This window comes from Rhinopithecus bieti, unplaced genomic scaffold (assembly GCF_001698545.2).
Source record: "Rhinopithecus bieti isolate Rb0 unplaced genomic scaffold, ASM169854v2 scaffold_31548, whole genome shotgun sequence".
In the NCBI taxonomy this organism is placed as follows: Eukaryota; Metazoa; Chordata; class Mammalia; order Primates; family Cercopithecidae; genus Rhinopithecus; species Rhinopithecus bieti.
Genome location: NW_016814470.1, coordinates 3,895,022 through 3,911,446, shown reverse-complemented (window position 1 = coordinate 3,911,446; position 16,425 = coordinate 3,895,022). Strand labels below are relative to the sequence as shown.

Below are 16,425 nucleotides of genomic sequence, written 5' to 3'. Positions count from 1 at the left end.
TGAAATCAGTCACATGTTTTTTGAACACTTTGTGCAAAGTACTTCACTTGGCAGTGGGGGAGATAGAACGTCAACTTTCATGGCCTCAGGGACCCCGTTCTTTGGGGTCTGTTGTTAGCTTACTGTTTGTACCTTCTCATCTCCTTTACTGTTTTCTTCTCATCTTTCTGACCTTTGAATTTAGAGAGCCTCAGTTCCAGTCCTTACACCTCTTCTGTGTTTAATTCACTTCCTAAGTGAGTGTGTGTAATTCCATGGCTTTACATATATCATTTGCATGCTGAGGAAGTCCAAATGTATGTCTGTAGCCCTGGCCTGTGTCCTCAACTTCAGACTCATACCTGATTACTAGTTGGATGTCCTCTAGGCATTTCAAAATTATCTAAAACTGAATTCTTGATTTCTTTGGAAACCTGCTTCGTTTACTGCTTTTCGCATCTCAGTAACTGGAAACTCTATTCTACAAGTTGCTAAGGACAAAAACTTTGCAGTCTTTCTTCATCCTTCTTTTTATCTCAGATTATATATACCTTTACCCACAAATCTTGTGGGTTCTTCCTCAAAAATATTTCAAGAAGCTGACCACCTTTCATCACTCTTTTCTTGCTACCCTATTCAAAACCACTATTACTGCTTGCTAGGATTTTATTGCAAAAGCCTCCCAGTTTCTATCCTTGTTTCCTGCAATGTGTTTTCTCCACTCAGCAGCCAAAGTGATCTTTCTAAAATATTAGGTCTCCCCCTCTGCTCATGACCTCTTATATCACTTGGAATAAAAGTCAGAGTCCTCACCATGGCCTAAATGGTGCTACACAGTCTGTTTTCCTTATCTCTCTGACCTTATCTCCCCCAGCTAGCCCTCTTGCTTATTCTGCTTCTGCATACATGTCAAGCACATATTTCCACCTTGGGCTTTTGAACTTGCTGTTTCCTCTACCTGGACTCTCCTTCCCCTAGATGTCCAAATGGTGTGCTCTTATACTGTTCACATGTAACCTGAAGAGAGAGGCATTTCCTGACTTNTTATATTTTCATTAGCTGAACCACAGCTAGTTTACATTTAGTTACTGAAACCATATCATTGCATTAAAAGGTGACATCTAGAGGGTTTTAAAATTAATCTTGCAAGATACTAAAAGATTTTGTTTTGTTTGTGTCAGTATTTGTGTACTCATGTGCTTTATACAGCAGAGAAACGTTCTGCTTGTTTTGTATTAGCTTCAGAGTTGTTCAGCCTTTTAATCTTTTGGGAAAATGTAATACAATCAACTCTCAGATTCCTTGTTTTAAGTAGGAGATTCATAGTCTCATGGGGTATCTCCTAATAGTTTAACCCCTCGATTTCTACCATCTTCCTTCTTTTGTTTTAGTTTTCCTTTATGCCAACGCTATGAAGTCTTTGAAATGGAAACTTCTAAGTTGAAGAAAGACTTGTATCTTGTTATTCTAAATTTACATAAAAGCAGAGGCTTTTTTGGTTAATAAGTAAAATGTCACACAAAGAGCAAAGAAGCATCATCTCTGTAAGTATAGAAACTGATGATCCTATAGTATATTAGCTTTAACCAATGCCATGTTTTAATAAGGAATTAGATTTAATAACTGAACCTGAGTGTGACCAACTCTTAACTTTCTGTGCCAATGAGGAGAATTAAGAATTGCATTTTAGATAATGATTTATTTGTCTTGTCTTCATCAAACTTTTCATAATGAATCAGATCTCAGAGAGCTTTCTTTTCCTTTGTCTTTTACCTCTGCCATGTCTCTGATGGACATCCTATAAATCCCTAGGGCATTCAGAGAATAGAGAATCAGGGAATACAGGATATCTCGCAAGCTGTGAAATCTCTGCATGAAAAGCAAAGAACTGATGTTATTATTTGAGAGAGTGAGCTAGCTCTGCAATGAGCTAATAACAACAAATACATTTGTAACTTTTATTTATTTTAAAATAGCCTTTGCTCACCGTTTTCTTGTCTTCTGCCTGTTCTCTAAGAGACACAGGGAACAAAATAACCATCACTTTCTTTCTTGCTTACCTAGAATGAGACCATCTCTTTTAATTACTGGTTATTTCTTGAGCCAAATCCTAACCATTGCTTTCACTGTTTTAGTGGCTGGATTATTTTCTTAGGTTTCCTATCCATTTGGAGAACCTTTCAACAATTGATAACACTCCATAAATAATTCACAAAGTAATTGTGTCCCTCTTTTCACTAACCTTCTTTGAAGTATGTTATGTGAGAAGTAGAATTTAAGTCAGTGGCATTTAGTTCATGTGGTTAATGAAGGAAGTGCCCTGTGACCTTCATAGAACAGTGGCAATACTGTCATTTCAGTGTTCCTGTTTTGCCATTGTGATTAAAAGTCATTATACATGCAATTACGCTCCAGGTCTTTTCTCCAAGAGGCAAAAAACGGGTATTTCCATACTTATTTTGATAACTGTTTTGCTAATAAATTGACATTTATGACATAGGATATTGTCAGTTATGCTGAAATCTGAAATATTTATAGTCAGATTATAGGCCAGCCTCCCCATTCTTTCTTTAATTATATCCTACCTCACAATCACTAGGAAAGCACATATGCTCCCTATTATAAATTCTTTTGCTCATAATTTAAAATAATTTGATTGGAATATGTTTAGAAATTAATATGCAGAATAGTACCATAGAAAATAGATGCCTACTTTAATTGTATGAGATTGTACCAGCTTTATCAGAAAATATATGATCAGCTCTAGGTTATTTATTTTGTGAACAAGAGTCAGCTGGGACGATTCATATTTTTTGGTTCTCCTAGAATTTGAAATTCTAGGCATAAAGAATTTTAGTAAACATGGTAAAATCCAGATGCAGTTGATCTTATGCACGGCATAAATTTGTGTGGGAGTCCAGATGTTGGAATGTGAACACAGGTTGTTTCCCCTTCTGTCCTGTGTGGGCTTTTAACATGTTATTTTCACATACTTATTTTCCTTACTTTTATTTATTTTTTGATACAGGGCCTCACTCTGTCACCTAGGCTGGAGTGCAGTGGTACGATCATGGCTTGCCGTAGCCTCGACCTCCCAGGCTCAGGTGATCCTCTCACCTCACTTCCCAAGTAGCTGGGACCACAGGCATGTGCCCCATGCCAAGCTAATTTTTTAAAATTTTTTGTTAAGATGAGGTATAATTTATGTTGCCCAGGCTGGTCTTGAACTCTTGGACTCAAGCAATCCTCCCACCTCAGCCTCCCAAAGTGTTGGAATTACAGATGTGAGCCACTGTGCCCTGCCTATCTTCCTTACCTTTAAACATTATTCTGGAAATTCAGTTTACTCTTTGTAATGATGTATCTTTTAATAAATTCTCATTAACAGTTTAGATGAAGGTGAGCCCACCTCTAACCTTTTATGTATTGTACTAGACTCATCTTTCACATATCAAAGAGTAGATAATATAGTCAGTTGGATTTGTCCCTAAGTATTGCTTTTGAAATCAGTCACATGTTTTTTGAACACTTTGTGCAAAGTACTTCACTTGGCAGTGGGGAGATAGAACGTCAACTTTCATGGCCTCAGGGACCCCGTTCTTTGGGGTCTGTTGTTAGCTTACTGTTTGTACCTTCTCATCTCCTTTACTGTTTTCTTCTCATCTTTCTGACCTTTGAATTTAGAGAGCCTCAGTTCCAGTCCTTACACCTCTTCTGTGTTTAATTCACTTCCTAAGTGAGTGTGTGTAATTCCATGGCTTTACATATATCATTTGCATGCTGAGGAAGTCCAAATGTATGTCTGTAGCCCTGGCCTGTGTCCTCAACTTCAGACTCATACCTGATTACTAGTTGGATGTCCTCTAGGCATTTCAAAATTATCTAAAACTGAATTCTTGATTTCTTTGGAAACCTGCTTCGTTTACTGCTTTTCGCATCTCAGTAACTGGAAACTCTATTCTACAAGTTGCTAAGGACAAAACTTTGCAGTCTTTCTTCATCCTTCTTTTATCTCAGATTATATATACCTTTACCCACAAATCTTGTGGGTTCTTCCTCAAAATATTTCAAGAAGCTGACCACCTTTCATCACTCTTTTCTTGCTACCCTATTCAAAACCACTATTACTGCTTGCTAGGATTTTATTGCAAAAGCCTCCCAGTTTCTATCCTTGCTTTCCTGCAATGTGTTTTCTCCACTCAGCAGCCAAAGTGATCTTTCTAAAATATTAGGTCTCCCCTCTGCTCATGACCTCTTATATCACTTGGAATAAAAGTCAGAGTCCTCACCATGGCCTAAATGGTGCTACACAGTCTGTTTTCCTTATCTCTCTGACCTTATCTCCCCAGCTAGCCCTCTTGCTTATTCTGCTTCTGCATACATGTCAAGCACATATTTCCACCTTGGGCTTTTGAACTTGCTGTTTCCTCTACCTGGACTCTCCTTCCCCTAGATGTCCAAATGGTGTGCTCTTATACTGTTCACATGTAACCTGAAGAGAGAGGCATTTCCTGACTTCCTCCCCAACCCTAATATCAAATAGCATGTCGTTAATGTTGATCAGTCTCTGTATCCTTACCTTTATTTTTTTCAATGCACTTACCCCCACCTCACATATTGTATATTTATTTGATTATTGTCAGTCAGCCCCTATCAGAAGGTAAACATCACGAGGGCAGGGACTTGGTCTCATTTGTTCTCTGCTGTATCCACACTGCCTCGCTTATTGCCTGGCAATCAGAGACATGCATTAAGTATTAAATATAAAAAAAGGATCTAGGAAGAGAATGTATCATATACTGTGGAAGAGGTTGAGCATATAGTAATGAACAAAATGGACCTTGACCTTCCCCTTGAAACTTACAACAGAGACCCTATATTAAGAATTTACAGCATAGTTAAGTAATTAGAGTTTACAATATAGTTAAATAAAGTGAACACCGTACCTGTAATCCCAGCACTTTGGGAGGCCAAGGCTGGAGGATTGCTTGAAGCCAGGAGTTCCAAGACCAGCCTGGGCAACATTTTTGTAGAACCCTTGTTCTACAAAAGTAAAATAAAATTAGTCAGCCATGGTGGTACTCTCCTGTAGTCTCAACGACTCAGGAGGCTGAGGCAGGGGGGTCGCTTGATGCCAGGAATTCAAGACCAGCCTGGGCAACATAGTGAGACCCCCTCATTCTGCAAAAAATAAAAATAAAATTTAGCCAGGCATGGTGGTTCACTCTGTAGACTCAACTACTCAGGAGGCTGAAGCAGGAGGATCACTTGAGCCCAAAAGTTCAAGGCGGCAGTGAGCTATGATTGTGACACTGTACTCCAGCCTGGGTGATGGAGTAAGACCCTGTTGCTTAAAAAAAAAATACTAGGCTGGGCGCAGTGGCTCATGCCTGTAATCCCAACACTTTGGGAGGCCGAGGCAGGCAGATCACGAGGTCAGGAGATCGAGACCATCCTGGCTAAGATGGTGAAACCCTGTCTCTACTAAAAATACAAAAAATTAGCCTGACGTGGTGGCGGGTGCCTGTAGTTCCAGCTACTTGGGAGGCTGAGGCAGGAGAATGGTGTGAACCCGGAAGGTGGAGCTTACAGTGAGCGGAGATTGTGCCACTGTACTCCAGCCTGGACGATAGAGCAAAACTCCATCTCAAAAAAAAAAAAAAAAAAAAAAAAAATTAGCCAGGTGTGATGGTGGGCACCTGTAGTCCCAGCTATTTGGGAGGCTGAGGCAGGAGAATTGCTTGAACCCGGGAGGCTGAGGTTTCGGTGAGCCGAGATTGCACCACTGCACTCCAGCCTGGGTGACAGAGCGAGACTCTGTCTCAAAACAAAAACAGAAACAAAAAATGACTACTGATAAGTTAAAGTACATACCTGTACATTTAAATAACTGTTGAAGAGAAATAATAATTTATAACTAGAACATATAAGGCAATAGAGTAGTTGATACCAATAGATAAATGAAACCACAGGGTAGGAAATCTAGTAGGTAGGGAAGTAAGTAGAAATAAAAGAATGGCATCCAGTTGAATTCAGAAAGGAATAAAATGAAAGAAGGAATGGTGACCATTTAAGTAAATCTGACTGTATAAGATAACGATAGTAATAATTCAAAATGAAGTCAAACAAAAAAACTGGACAAAATAATATGTTAAGATGAGAAGTGCTTGATTGAAGTTAAAATGTTCTAGGATTTTTATATTGTTTGGGAGAAGGATATAGGTGGCAATTTTATTTTGTTAAGTCAGGTATGATTGTTAAAAGTTATATGGGTAACTAAAACACAGTGAATAGAATGCATAACTTCAAAACAGATGGAATAAAGGGAAAATAATTCTGTATAATAGAGGAAGAGAGAAGGTGATAGGTGTAAATTAAATGAATTAGGTGGTAGAAATAAATCCAAATATATCAGTAATTACAAAAAAAATAAGTAGAGTAATATTAGCAGCTAATAGATTAGGTTGCGTTTTAAAAAATACAGCTATGTGCTATTTTAGACTGTATTGGGAGAAATTTCTAAAATACCAAGACACAGCAAAATTGAAAGGAAAAGGGTAGGGGAAAATACCTGGCAAAAACTAATCAAAAGAATACTCCTATTGTGGTTATATTAACATAAGACAAAATAGACTTTAAGGCAAAAGGTATTACTAGAGAAATGTTATGAAAATACAAATATTTACAACTGAACCACAAATACCATGTATTAATATGAAAACTCCTGACATGCACCAAAGTAACTCTTAAAGGATAGGTTTATATACATATCTTCGTAAAGAATAACTGGGTATTATATGCTTAGCATCTAACTCAAGAAAATCAAGAAGGTGGGACAGGGAGTAAACCCAAAGAAAATGGAAGGAAATAAATACTACAGAACAAAAGTTAAAAAAAAAAAAAAAAAAAGAAGAACAAAAGTTAATTAAGTGAAAATTCAAGAAACAATCCAACAAAACCAAAAGCTGGTTCCTTGGAAAAGCTTATCAAATATAACAGCGAGAAGCAGAAATAACAAAATTAGGAATGAAAAGGGAACGTAATTCAAGACATAACAATGATTTTAAAACTAATAGGATCCAATGAATAACTTTATGACAATAAATTCAAAAACACAAAATGGGCAGTTTCTTAGGAAAACTTAATGAAATTGCCTTAAAAATAAAAACCAAAATAGACCTAGAGCACTTTAAAAAAATTTATTCATTCAGATATTTAATGATTATTTGTAAAATGTGCCTGATGTAGTTTTAGGCACTGGAAATAATAGCAGTGAACAAAAAAAAAAAAAAAAAAAAATGAAAGTCTATGTTTTCATGGAGCTTCATTTGTTGTGGAGGGAAACATAATAAATTAATAAATTTTATCAGGTGTTGCTAACTCTGTGAAGAATAAAGAAAGTGGCCAGGTGCGGTGACTTACGCCTGTAATCCCAACATTTTGGGAGGCCAATGTGGGTGGATCACCTGAGATCAGGAGTTCGAGACCAGCCTGGACAACATGGTGAAACGTCGTCTCTACTAAAAATACAAAAATTAGCCGGGCCTGGTGGCACACGCCTATAATCCCAGCTACTCAGGAGGCTGAGACAGGATAATTGCTTGAACCCAGGAGGTGGAGGTTGCAATGAGCCGAGATCATGCCACTGCACTTCAGCCTGGGCAACAGAGTGAGGCTCCATCTTAAAAAAAAAAAAAAAGAATGGCCGGGCGCGGTGGCTCAAGCCTGTAATCCCAGCACTTTGGGAGGCCGAGATGGGCGGATCACGAGGTCAGGAGATCGAGACCATCCTGGCTAACACAGTGAAACCCCGTCTCTACTAAAATACAAAAACTAGCCGGGCGAGGTGGCGGGCGCCTGTAGTCCCAGCTACTCGGGAGGCTGAGGCGGGAGAATGGCGCAAACCCGGGAGGCGGAGTTTGCAGTGAGCTGAGATCCGGCCACTGCACTCCAGTCCGGGCGACAGAACGAGACTCCGCCTCAAAAAAAAAAAAAAGAAAAAAAAGAAGATGAAGGGAGAGTGTGCTGTTTTATGTAGGAAAGACAAAGGAACAATATAGGACTGAAGGAAGCAATGGAGCAAGCCAGGTATGTATTAGAGAAAGCGGCCCAGCCCTCAGGAGTAGGTGTAGAGGCCCTGAGGCAGGAGCACGTCTGGTGGAACAGTTGAGTATTGTACATGAGGGAGACTGGTGGAAGCAGAGATCAGTGAGGTAACCAGAGGCCAGATGATGAAATCCTTGTTTAAGAAGTGGCAGAGCTGGGATTCGAGCTGTCAGTGACTTCAGAGCCCACCCCCTTTGCTCCTGTGCCTCCCAGGATAGATTGGCAGTGATTGCAGAATGCTTCCTTACCTGGAGCAATTTGGATATAATGGTCCTTTGCCTGATTGAAATAGGTCAGTACCTTTGTAAATTTTGGATTATGTGTTTCCCTGCCCTAGAGTACAGGTAAAAAAATTAAACATCGCCATCTATTGTGTGTCTGTGTGTGTGTGTGTGTCTGTGTGTGTGTGAGAATTTCGCTCTTATTGCCCAGGCTGGAGTACAGTGGTGCAATCTCGGCTCGCTGCACCCTCTGCTTCCTGGGTTCAAGCGATTCTCCTGCCTCAGCCTCTCGAGTAGCTGGGATTACAGGTATCCGCCACCAGGCCCGGCTAATTTTTTGTATTTTTAGTGGAGACGGGGTTTCACTATGTTGGCCAGGCTGGTCTCGAACTCCTGACCTCAGGTGATCCACCTGCCTCAGCCTCCCAAAGTGCTGGGATTACAGGCATGAGCCACTGTGCCCAGCCAAACATCACTGTCTATTTCCTTTAGGTCCTAAAATACGCATATTCTGTTGTGTCTCCAGTCTTGGCTTTGCCACTGGCTGTGTGAGCTTGGATAAGTTATATAACCTGGCTTTTGGGTGGGGTGCTTCTGCTATGAAAGAAGGGGATTAGGTTACATAATTTTCTGTATTTTCTACTAGCTCAATAAATTATCTAATTCTATACCAAGTTTAAAAGTTAAGACCAACTTCTTTGTCTGGCAGCATCTAGAACCTATTGTTACAAATGAAATAAGAGAGTATGGGGCCGGGCGCGGTGGCTCACGTCTGTAATCCCAGCACTTTGGGAGGCCGAGGAGGGTGGATCATGAGGTCAGGAGTTCAAGACCACTCTGGCCAGGACGGTGAAATCCCCTCTCTACTAAAAATACAAAACTTAGCTGGGCGTGGTGGTGGCTCCCAACTACTTGGTAGGCGGAGGCAGAGAATTGCTTGAACCCGGGAGGCGGAGGTTGCAGTGAGCTGAGATCGCTCCATGGTACTCCAGCCTGGGCGACAGAGTGAAACTCTGTCTCAAAAAATAAAATAAAATAAAATAAATAAAATAAAATAAAATAAATAGTATGGATAGTAAGTATTCTCTTGTACTGGGCTCTTTGTTATTTTAAATATATGAAAAACTTACACCAGGCTACTAACTTTTGCCATGGCAAAGTGTATGTGTGTGTGCTCAATTTTAAGAGCTGGGACTGTTCCAGGAAGGCCTGTGCTGGTCACAAACAAAATGGAACACTGAAGGACCAAGCACTAAAAATATCTCATAAAAATGCTTCCTCCATGCAGTCATTGGAACAGGTAATTACTGTGGCAACAACAAACTAATTTGAAGTGTTAGCTGTTAATTAAAACATTGCAGAGGTGTATAGTTGTCTTTTGGTGTAACCAGAGCCTCCATTCAAACTTCATTAATCACTTTACAATTAATTTGTTGAGGAAGGTCAAGACAATTGAGATGCAGTATCTGTTGAAAGTAAACAAATTCCTTTTCTCTAAGTAAATACCATTTGCAAAGTTAAGGGACACACTCGACTCATGCCTGGCATTGCCTTTTGTCATCCACTTCTCCTTGATGATTAAATGTTAAATTGGTACTGTCATTGTACTGTAAACCAAACCACATAGCATCTTTATTGCTCGAAATCGAACCCAAACTTCCATGGATGAATTAGCGTGCATCATAATTAAATTATCAAGCCTCTCCTTTTAATTCACTTGGAAATAGGAGACCTTTCTTTTAGAAAAGAGATCGGCTTTCTTGACAAGCTCATTAAGTTGCCAAACTGTCCAGTATGGTATGTATATCAGACTATCTGCTAATCATTTTTTTATTGCTGTTGCTGGTCTCAAACATCCAGGTGTTGCTTATTCAAAGTAACAACACTGATCTTTTTACAACTTTTGAATCCTTGTGTATATATTTAATTATTTGTCTTTATATTTCAATTCTTGGTTAGTGATTCTAATATACAATATTTTTAAAAGTTGGAATTGGAAGAATCTGTGATGTAGAAGGGGAAAAATAATATATCACAAATTCTTACATATTATATTACTTGTATTTACATGGAATAAACTTACTAATTTCCTTCAAATCACATTTCAGGCCAGGTGTGGTTGCTCACCCCTGTTAGTAATCTCAGCACTTTGGGAGGCTGGTAGATCACCTGAGGTCAGAAGTTTGAGACCAGCCTGGCCAACGTGGTGAAACCCTGTCTCTATTAAAAATGCAAAAAAATTACCCAGGCATGGTGGTGGGCGCCTTAATTCCAGCTCCTTGAGAGGCTGAGGTAGGAGAATTGTTTGAACCTGGGAGACGGAGGATGCAGTGAGCCGAGACTGCACCACTTCACTGTAGTCTGGGCGACAGAGCAAGGCTCCGTCTTAAACAAGTAAACAAACAAAAAACATAATATGGGGGATAGGGTTCCACTTATAAAATGTGTATCATTTTGTACAAAGTATAAAAAATTATTTTGCTGGGCACGGTGGCTCACATCTGTAATCCCAGTGCTTTGGGAGGTCAAGGTGGGAGGATCGCTTAAGGCTTGGAGTTTGAGACCAACTTGGGCAATATAGCAAGACTTCATCTCTTAAAAAACTTAAAAAAAAAAATTAGCCAGGCATGGTGGTGTACTCCTGTAGTACCAGCAGTTTGGGAGGCTGAGGTGGGAGGATCACTTGAGCCCAGGAGTTCAAGGTCACAATGAACTAATAAGATCGCAGCAGTGCAGTCCAGCCTGCGAGACAGAATAAGACCCTGTCTCTGAAGAAAGTAATAATTGATTAAGTTTTATTATTATTTTCTATATCTTTGAGACAGAGTCTCACTCTGTCACCCAGGCTGTAGTGGAGTGGTGAGGTCATAGCTCACTGAAGCCTGACCTCCTGGGCTCAAGCAACCCTCCTACCTGAGCCCCTGTAGTCCCTGCAGGGGGACTATAGAGGACTACAGGCACACACCACGATGCCAGCTAATTATTATTATTATTTTTAAAGACAGGGTCTCCCTACATTGCCCAGACTGGTCTTGATCTCCTGGGTTCAAGTGATCCTCCTGCTTTGGCTTCCCAAAGTGCTGAGATTACAGGCATGAGCCACTGCGCCCAACCTGATTAAAGTTTTATAAGTAGTATTTAGAAATACCAATGAGGTTGTTATTTGAGAATGTCTTTAGACGTTTTCAAAGGTTAAATAATTCTTTGGTAAAGTAAACAATCATCACCTGATTTTTGTAATCTTGCTTTTCCTTTAAATGAGATATACTTGAATTTCTTTTTAATTAACTGATATAATAAAAGTTAAGTTTACCTTCCATAACTGGCTTGACCTTTGTCCACTCAAGTAGGAAAAGCAAAATGAGTAAGTTCTTATAACAATCATATATTTGGATAAGTATATACATATGCTTTATATATGTAGTTTCCTAGTCTTGCCTGAATTTGTAACTTTTTACATGTAAACGATATTATAAATACCTATAGGCTCTTAATAACTAAATTATTTCTATAAGTCAGTCACCTTCAAAAACTCTTGTCAGTGATGGTTCAACTCTATAAATTTACGAAAAAGTATTGAATGTACCCTTAAAACAAGTGAATGTTATCATATGTAAATTATATCTCAATAAAGCTGTTAAAAAATTTTGTCAGTCCTTTCTGCCTGTGGACACTGCAGAGGAAACATCCTTAAAGTCTCTCTTCTCCCTGCCGTCATGTCTAAGTCAGAGTCTCCTAAAGAGCCTGAACAACTGAGGAAGCCCTTCATTGGAGGCTGAACTTTGAAACAACCGATGAGAGCCTGAGGAGCCATTTTGAGCAATGGGGAACACTCACGGACTGTGTGGTCATGAGAGATCCAAGCAGCAAGCGCTCCAGGGGCTTTGGGTTTGTCACATATGCCACTGTGGAGGAGGTGGATGCATCCGTGAATGCAAGGCCACCCAAGGTGGATGGAAGAGCTGTGGAAGCAAAGAGAGCTGTCTCAAGAGGAGATTCTCAAAGACCCGGTGCCCACTTAACTGTGAAAAAGATATTTGTTGGTTAAAGAAGACACTGAAGGCCGGGCGCGGTGGCCCACACCTGTAATCCCAGCACTTTGGGAGGCTGAGATGGGTGGATCACGAGGTCAGGGGTTCAAGACCAGCCTGGCCAACATGGTGAAACCCTGTCTCTACTAAAAGTACAAAAATTAACTGGGTGTGGTAGCGGGCACCTGTAATCCCAGCTACTTGGGAGGCTGAGGCAGGAGCATTGCTTGAACCTGGGAGGTGGAGGTTGTGGTGAGCCAAGATCATGCCATTGCACTCCAGCCTGGGCAACAGAGCGAGACTGTCTAAAAAACAAACAAACAAACAAAAACACTGAAGACTATCACCTAAGAGATTATTTTGAATAATATGGAAAAATTGAAGTAATTGAAATCATGACTGACTGAGGCAGTGGCAAGAAAAGGGGCTTTGCCTTTATAACCTTTGATAGCCATGACTCCATGGATAAGACTGTCATTCAGAAATACGATACTGTGAATGGCCACAGCAGTGAAGTTAGGAAAGCCCTGTCAAAGCAAGAGATGGCTAGTGCTTCAGCCAGCCACAGAGGTCAAAGTGGCTCTGGAAACTTTGGTGGTGGTTGTGGAGGTGGTTTTAGTGGGAATGACAACTTTGGTCATGGAGGAAACTTAAGTGGTCATGGTGGCTTTAATGGCAGCTGTGGTGGTGGTGGTGGTGAATAAGGTGGCAGTGGGGATGGCTATAATGGATTTAGTAATGATGGAAGCAATTTTGGAGGTTGTGGAAACTACAATGATTTTGGCAGTTTCAGCAATCAGTCTTCAAATTTCGGACCCATGAAGGGGGGAAGCTTTGGAGGCAAAAGCTCTGGCCTCTATGGTGGTGGAGGCCAATACTTTGCCCGACCACAAAACCAAGGTGGCTATGGCGGTTCCAGTAGGAGCAGTAGCTATGGCAGTGGCAGAAGATTTTAATTACCGCCAGGAAACAAAGCTTAGCAAAAGAGGAGAGCCAGAGAAGTGACAGGGAAGCTACAGGTTACAACAGATTTGTGAACTCAGCCAAGCACAGTGGTGGCAGGGCCTAGCTGCTACAAAGAAGACATGTTTTAGACAGATACTCATGTGGATGGGCAAAAAACTCAAGGACTGTATTTTTCTAATTGTATAACAGGTTAGTTTAGTTCCTGTTCTGTGGAAAGTTTAAAGCATTCCAACAAAGTGTTTTAATGTAGATTTTTTTTTGCACCCATGCTATTGATTGCTAAATGTAATAGTCTGATCATGATGCTGAATAAATGTCTTAAAAAAATTGTCAGAGCAACCAATATTTCTGCAGAACAGCAGAAAATGACGTTTCCATGTTGGCAGTAGTGGATTATGTAAATTTTGGTTTTATTTTGTTTTAAGAAAGGGGAAGTTTGGGGCTCATTAAATATGTTTTACAACTGGGCAGGTGAAGGTGAGGAATTCCTGAGGCACTAACTTCTGTTCCCGATTTTCCCTATGCCATTCCCATCTTAACACCAGATGAGAGGAAGAGCCGTTTGATCTTAGCTAGTGTATAAAATCCTCTACAGGGCAAGATTTTTAGTTCTTCGAAACTAACTTGCTTCCTTATATTAATATTTTCATGGGCTTACAATAACAATACTTGTTTATGTTATGTGGTTTATTTTGAAATTTTTATTGTATAAAAATGTATTGCAGATGGTTTCTAAATAATGTTCAGAATATCGAGTCCCCACAGTATATGTGTAAAGGCCACATTTCATTTAAACATAAAAGGTATGGTGGCTCACTCCTGTAATCCTAGCACTTGGGGAGACTGAGGTGGGAGCATCACTTGGGGTCGGCAGTTCTAGGCCAGCCTGGGCAACATCCAGAGACTCTGTCTCTACAAAAAAAATTAAAAAGTAGCTGGGCATGGTGGCACATGCCTATAGTCCTAGCTACTCAGGAGGCTGAAGTGAGAGGATCGCTTGAGCTGAGGAGTTTGAGGCTGCAGTGATCTGTGATTACGCCACTGCGTTCCAGCCTGGGTGTCAGAGAGAGCCCCTGTCTGAATCAGTCAGTCACTCAATCAGATAAACACAAAAGGTCTTGATGGATAGTAATGGTATTTTATTTCCGTAAATCCTATTCTCGTTCTTTTTCATAAATGAATACACTTATATTTCTTGATTTAAGTTGTAGTTATTTCACTGTATCTCTTCCTTTGAGCTTGTTTTGATGAACTGTTAAGATATAGTTTATCTGCATGTGTAACTGAAAAAAATAGGCAAAAAGACAAGCAAAAAAATTGAAAAAAAAAAAAAGAAAGCAAAATGGGTCTGTATACTGCTTAACATAGAGAACCTACACACAGTGACAGTCATAAGGGATCTGGAGCCAAAAGACCTAGGTTTGAGTTCTCATTCTGCCACTAGTTACTTTGTGCCATTGGGCAAACTGTTTAACTTCTCTGTGCTTCAGAATTCTCATCTATAAAAGGAGGATAATAATGTATCAGCATTACCTCAGAGAGTTATTTTAAGGTAATGTGTAGTAAATCACTTCGTAAACCATTAAGCTCCATATAAATGTAAATTACTACTGTTGTTAGTGTTCTTTGAAAGTACCATGCATCCCATTGCTGCAGAAATGTTTGGATTTACATTTATGTCCTTAATCATTTTATAGGTTGTTTAGTGATCCCAAATGATTTTGGTTTTTTTTCTTCCCATAGAGCGTATCATGTCCCAAGTGGGAAAATATTAGCTGTAAAGGTAAGTACTGGATACATTTTATGAAATTCTTGATGTTCACCTCTTTCCTTTCCTCTGTTAGCTTGAGTCACAGATATTGTCAAAGAGGAGATGAAATGGTTTAAAGTTTAGATGGTGGGTAGGGGAAGCTGTGGCCCTCTGGTGACGTTCAGGCACCTGAAGATCTTTTAAGTATGCCTTAAGATAGTCAGTTGTAAACTCCGTGTATTGTGATTCTTCTTGCCAAGAAGAGAAGACTTCTTTCTGTGTCCCCTGCTAAGTGGCATCACCATCTTCCTTGTCATGCAGCTCAAAACCTTACTAGTAATGTATTCCTTTTCCTTCTTTAAATATGCTACATCCTGTGAATTGCTGTATCCTGTTAGAATTTTTCCCTGAAATATATCCATTTGCTACTTTCTTTCTATTCCCATCCTCATTACCATGGTCTTGGATTGGGCTCACATTACCTCCTGCCTGGACTTTTGAAATAACTTCCTCACTGTACTTTCGGTCTTTTCTTTTCCTATGCACCTTTTACTCTGCCATAGATTTGAGAAGTTAAATCACAGATCTGACCGTGTCTTGCTAACTGCCTTCCTCAATCATGTACAACATAAAGCCTAAGATGTCTGCTTTGCTTCTGACTCCTTCAGCATACTGAAATACCCAAGCACCACACCTGCCAATAGAGTCAGGCTACATACAATTCAGGGACGTTCCAGGCAGTTACCTAGGATGCTCCTCACTTGTTCCCATGCAGTTCGTAATTCACACTTCATCTCTGCCAGACTTCAGCATCCCAGTCCTGCCATGCCACTTTGGATTTAATCTCTGCCACTGCTGGTGCTTGATCTTCCCATTATTTTAAATCTCAGATTTCCTTAATAGACTCTGTCTTGAATTGCACTTACGACTGAAGCCTTTGCTAATGAAGTCCTAACCCCACAGAACCCCATTTCCAATTCTGGGCTGTTAGCTAACAAACTGTTTGGTCAGGCCTGCCTTGCGCCCGACCTTCCCCACAAATTGTTCAGGCCCTCTACATATTGGCACCCACCTACCTTTATAAACATGCCCTCTGCTTTACCAATCTGTTACTTCCTGTCATGCCCTTTATCTCCAGTCTCCAGGCCTTTGGTAATTAAAGTTTTTATTTTTTGAGTATTATGCTAGATTTTTAAATTATTTATTTATTTATTTATTTATTTTTGATTGAGACAGGGTCTTGCTCTGTCATCCAGGGTGGAGTGCAGTGGCATGATCTAGGCTCATTACACCCTCCACCTCCCACATCCAAGAGATCCTCCTACCTCAGTCCCTTGAGTAGTTGGACCACAGGTGTGCATCACCATGTCTG

At 40.1% G+C, this 16,425-nt stretch overlaps 1 protein-coding gene and 1 pseudogene across 4 annotated transcripts in view; both read left to right on the top strand.

The window, feature by feature from the left end:
- Positions 1–16,425, top strand: part of MAP2K5 (mitogen-activated protein kinase kinase 5) — a 272,012-nt gene that overhangs the window by 74,880 nt on the left and 180,707 nt on the right. For all 4 annotated transcript variants that reach the window (XM_017851086.1, XM_017851085.1, XM_017851084.1 and 1 more), the window contains one exon: positions 15,047–15,086. In XM_017851086.1, the coding sequence (XP_017706575.1) occupies positions 15,047–15,086 (40 nt within the window). The remainder of the gene's footprint in view (positions 1–15,046; positions 15,087–16,425) is intronic.
- On the top strand, positions 12,023–13,344 carry LOC108514697 (heterogeneous nuclear ribonucleoprotein A1-like; annotated as a pseudogene).